Genomic DNA, 5,000 nt, shown 5'->3' on the forward strand with positions numbered 1-5,000 from the left:
ATACTTTCACTGCTGTTATTTAAGAAGTAATTGGGGAAAAAAAGAATTGGAGCGAGCTCAGATTTTTCGTGCAGCCATAGAATTATGAAGAATTATGTCCCGTAGAGGACATGGAATTGCCTGTGTATATGAAGTTATGCCCATGTGCAAAGCTTCAAAGGATCAAGGTCTATTGCTATTTGGCATTTGGCAAAGCCACTGCAAGGCCTTGGTGTACATCTGCAGCAGGTATTTTGTGGTGATGGGGAGATAAAAGGGTGCAACACTCGGTTACTTCTGTTTAAATTACGACACAGGCAAAAATAATAGAAAGTCAGCGAGGATTTTTTTTTTGTTGCCTTCGTGTAAAACAAACACATCTTTGTTTCGTAAAGCGACGATGTACAGACCATTCGCCCCTAACGATCCTTTGGGGTGCTTGGAGAGAAGAGATGCAAAAATGAGGCTGGAAATTCAGTTTAATATGCACGGGTGGGTGTTTTGCTCCCCGAATGGCACGCAGACTTGCTGTTATATTTTTAACTTAATGCGCGGCGTATTAGCCATTACGTCCTCGGAGTGGACACATGTCATCCTGAATCAGAGATGAGCTCCACATGGCAGGGATCCCCACGCCTGTGCGGGGCTCGCTGCTCAACCAGGATCCCTCGCCTGTAAAATCTGTTCCGAGCCCAATCCTGCAATGCTCCCTCCGGTAAAACTGCCATTAGCTACAGGAGCTGATATTGGTAATTTACATTTTGCCAGCCATAGACTCAAGTTACAAACCGCTGCTTGTTCTGGGGACAGATTTAGACCTAATGATAAAATTATACTTTTTCGCAGTAACTGTTGCCCTTGGACATGCTTAGAAGTTTTATGGCAGTTCTGCATCTGCTTATCTAATTGCCAAACCAGCTTTTTGAAGCTCCTTAGCTGTGCTACCTGCAGAAAGTGTGCAAATCTCTTCTTTGCTCCTAACGCAGGAGCAATTAGCTTTACTTTTGCAGGCTAAACTCACGTGATGATGGCTCATCCCAGTGTCTTGCTGTGGCTTCTCCTGCTGCCAGTTGGGTCCTTGCTCCACTGGAGATAATCCTGTTTAGCTGCTCTATGAGCCTGCCCACTAGCAAAACAGGCTGATTGCAACTCTGGAGCACCTCAGAGCATTTCCCAGAGAAGATGTGGCTGCCCCTGGATCCCTGGAAGCGTCTAAGGCCAGGTTGGACGTGTCTTGGAGAAACTTGGGACAGTGGAAGGTGTTCCTGTCCATGGCAGGGGCTTGGAATGAGTTGGTGTTTAAGGTCCCTTCCAACCAAAACCACTCTGTGATTCTGTGATTTCCTGTTGGTTGTGTGGATAGTGAAACTCATGGAAGAAGCATTTCAGGGTAACTGAAGACAATTTTACGGGGGCTGTACAAGGGAAAAGGCAGCCAGGCAAACCATCAGACAGAAAACCTGCTTATCAGTGTCCTTTTTTCCCCTGCACAGCCCTTGTTAGGTGAGTTTGAGAGCCATTGGGAGCTCATGGGCATTAGAGCACCAGATCCATTAGAAATAGATGGGATATTTGAAGAGGCCCCCTCCCACTCCCAGAGTGACTTGTCCCACATGGGAGATGCTTCCTTGTCCCCTTTAGGGAATGTGTAAGACTTTAGCATCCTTAGCAAAGATAAACTCCACCAATAAAACTCCCAGGAAAGGAATCATACAGGAACAAGGATAAAACCCTTTTCAGCAAGGAAGTTTTGTGTCCAGCCCTGCGTGAAGCAAAGCCTTGCAGAAAGCTGAATACAGACAGTATTCATGTCAAGGTGGGTCACCTTGCTGACTCACAGCAATTTATCTTTCTGCCAGGGAGCAGGCAAAGCCCTGCCACAAGTGGAGGGTGGTCTTCATCTGCACCTACAGAGGCTCTGACCCCAGAAAGCGGGAGACAGGCTAGAGGAGAAGTATCAGAGTTCCAGCAAGTTGCTTTCTAGCTTTCCAAGCCTGGAGAGCAAACTGAAGTGTATTATTAGCTCTTTTCTCTTTGCCTCAAAAGCTGATGAAGAAGAAGTTGGAAACCGTACTATTCAACTGCCAAATAACTCAAAAAATTCCAATAGCGCCTGACATACGAGCCAAGGAACCCACTGAAAATGTACATTTGCATCCAAGCCATAATGCACTGAGCTATGATCTCATCCCGAGGTGAGCTTTTCCTTCTTTTATTTTTTTTAAATTTTGTTTCATTTGGTTTTGGTTCTTTGAGTAAAAAAAAAAAAAAAAAGAAAAAAAAAGAGGAAATAGATATTAAACCTCACATTAGGGGGTAGAACAGGGACCATCACTGTCAGTCCCCTCTCCACAGTGTTTATGCTGTGTGGGAGAAATGGTTTTCTCCAGCTCTACCACACGGGTGGTGAGGTGACAACTTCCACTGCCCTCCCGTGTGAGCTGACAGCTCTGAGCCCAAATGAACGTGTCCCCTCCCTGTCCCCATGGAAAGGAGAGGACAAAGTCAGGGGCCATGGTCCTCTCCAACCCCCTTCTCTGGTGGTGATCCCTGCCCAGCTGTCAGGGCTATCCCAGCAGCTCATGGGAAATGCCACTTCCCAAAGCAGGAGCCAATCACTTCTGCAACATCCAAGCTAAATAAATGGTTTCCAGACTCCTGATCAAATCTCTCATTCATGTTTCAGTTCAGAAATTATGAACAGGACAGCTCAGCTTTATCTTAAAAGCATCTGGTTTTTGGGAAGCACAAATACTCTGCTTAAAAAAAAAAAAAAAAGTTTTAAACATAAAAATGCTTGTGAGACTGGCAATTCTTATTAAAAGCTAGGGCTTTTTTTTCACTGGGTAATTTTCCAGATTTCTCACAGCCCTGGAACACGGGAGAGAATTTGGGAAACAAGGGAAACATAGGTGGGAAAAATATACGAAAAGAAAACATGTAAAAGAAAACACATTTAAATTTGTTTCCATGTATGAGATCATATTTCTGGCACTTTGTAGAAGTCCTATGGAAGCTGTTATTTCCAATATAGGAATACTACAGTGACTAAATTGGTGTTAAATTTAAATCTATTCAGGAAGTAATAGTCAATCTGCATTCCATGTAAAGACTCTCACAGGCAAAATTATTTATACAAGGTAAAGTTGGCAAAAGGAAGTCCAATGAAAGAAAAGAAATTACATGTATTAACCCAACCCTTCCCAGCTAAATACTTCAATAGTCCTTCCTCAGGAAAATAGAGTTTTAGCCAGTGTGAGAGTAACACATTTTGTTAAAGTGGAAGTGATGTTTCAGGAACTGCTATTTTAGATGCATTATGAAACAATATAAGTCCATGTGATCCTTTAAAGTAAGTGTCACTATTTGCAGACAGATTTTCACTAATAGTTTAATTCCACATGAAGTGTAAAATGCATCCCACAAATGTGCAGCTACGTAATTGGATGGATGTTTTCACAGATGTATATTTAATTTTACAACTTTTGAACCTTCTTTGCATTTATTAATTCATTTCTGCAACATTTAAGTCCGAATTTTGCCACACATGCACAGCTCCAAGGAGGCCTGATTTTAATTATAGTCAAGCAGATTTTATGCCAGGGTAACTATTGACTTAAATCAACCTTCTTAGCCCATGATTTACATCAATATAACTTTGACTAGAATCAGGCTCAGTTGAAGCTGTGTAGAAATAACATTGCCAGAATTTCCCTCTGGGTTCTTTTTACTACTGGTTGTACAGAGTAAATAATTACTTTGGGCCAGCATGTGTCAAAACTTAAAATACTTTTAAAACATGGGGGGAAAGAGATACCTGATTTTCAGAAGACTGTCTATAAGTTCATAGTATCCTGGCTGGAATTTGCTGTTTCTCTTTGGAGAAGTTCATTTTGTCATATGCATGCTGTCACAAGGACAGAGAAAACACCTTAAAATAAATGGGTACGCCAAATTTAAGCAGTGATGAAGCTGAAGGTGTGGCAGACAGCTTGTCCCCTCCTAGATGCCATGGGCCAAGGGCCTGCCTAGGCACACAGATGGAAGCCCTGCAGAAAAGCCATACAGGGCATCCACAGCCAATGAGAAAAAGCAGGATAAAGTGCTCTTTTCCAGAACTCATGCCCTTGCACAGACATCAACCCACCCAGGGAAGCTGAAAAGTCCCCACATGGCGCCACAGGCCTGATCTGAGATCTCAGCTATGGGTTCCTTGAAATGGCTTTAGGATTAGCCCATGGCATGGGTTTTGTGACATGATGGTCAAGGACACCCAGGACCACCATGAAAAGGCTTCAAGGTAAAGGGAGAAAGCACCACGTCTCACTCCCCAGCATCGTGTGCACCATGGACCTCACCCAAGTCACTCGAGAGTGGGTGTCCCCTTGCTGCTCATGCAGGCTGAGCTGCTGGGACCTGTGTCCCTCCCCTGCCCTTCACTGTCTGTCCCAAACTGCCCATCAGCCCGTTTGACTACCCATGGGATTCAGCTTCCCTCTGCTGCATTCCCTGCCCCTGCACCCTCAGGGCCCTGAAAGCCAAGATTTACTCTTTGCTTTGCTCAGCCAAACTGCCTCTGGGCCACTTCCCCAACCCTTTCTAAGGACACAGTGTGACCACCAGCCCTGCACGTGGGGTGGCCTCACCACCACATTTCCCTTCCCTCCCGTGTTTCCTCTTCCCTTCCTCGGGGGCAGAGGTGAGAAACCCTCACAGGCCATCTTCAGGGAGGAGGGACGGGACACCAGAAAGCCTGTTGGACTGACCTGACCTGGGGGTCTGCCTGGGCCTTCTGCAGGGTGCTGAAAGGCAGCTTTGTGCTTTTTTGGGACCACACATTTTTCTGTGTGCCATAGGACAAGCCGCTCCACTATGTTACCGGTCTTGTGATGCAGACAGAGACGAGGCCCTTTCACCAGGCCTGGGCTGTGTACGGCTCTGTGCGCCACGGCCTGCTGGCCAGTTTGCCATTATCTGTATAATGGGCCCCATTGTGCCTCTGCCGGCCTGGATAAAGTGCC

The 5,000-nt window shown here is 45.3% G+C and overlaps 1 protein-coding gene and 1 long non-coding RNA gene across 3 annotated transcripts in view; one reads left to right on the forward strand and one right to left on the reverse strand.

The window, feature by feature from the left end:
- The window catches only part of ZEB2 (zinc finger E-box binding homeobox 2), a 113,860-nt gene that overhangs the window by 49,529 nt on the left and 59,331 nt on the right, over window positions 1-5,000 (reverse strand). Inside the window, exon 1 of one of the 2 annotated variants that reach the window (XM_064435289.1) lies at window positions 4,746-4,867. The exons of the other annotated variant lie outside the window; for it this stretch is intronic. Coding sequence (XP_064291359.1) covers window positions 4,746-4,833 — 88 coding nt within the window. The 5' untranslated portion in view covers window positions 4,834-4,867. Of the gene's footprint in view, window positions 1-4,745; window positions 4,868-5,000 lie in introns of those variants that run through there. 2 annotated transcript variants of the gene reach the window in all.
- LOC135309243 (uncharacterized) overlaps window positions 4,141-5,000 on the forward strand; it is a 4,307-nt gene continuing 3,447 nt past the window's right edge. Inside the window, exon 1 of the long non-coding RNA XR_010369543.1 lies at window positions 4,141-4,279. This is a non-coding gene — a long non-coding RNA (uncharacterized LOC135309243). The remainder of the gene's footprint in view (window positions 4,280-5,000) is intronic.

Source organism: Passer domesticus, chromosome 10, assembly GCF_036417665.1.
Source record: "Passer domesticus isolate bPasDom1 chromosome 10, bPasDom1.hap1, whole genome shotgun sequence".
Lineage (NCBI taxonomy): Eukaryota > Metazoa > Chordata > Aves > Passeriformes > Passeridae > Passer > Passer domesticus.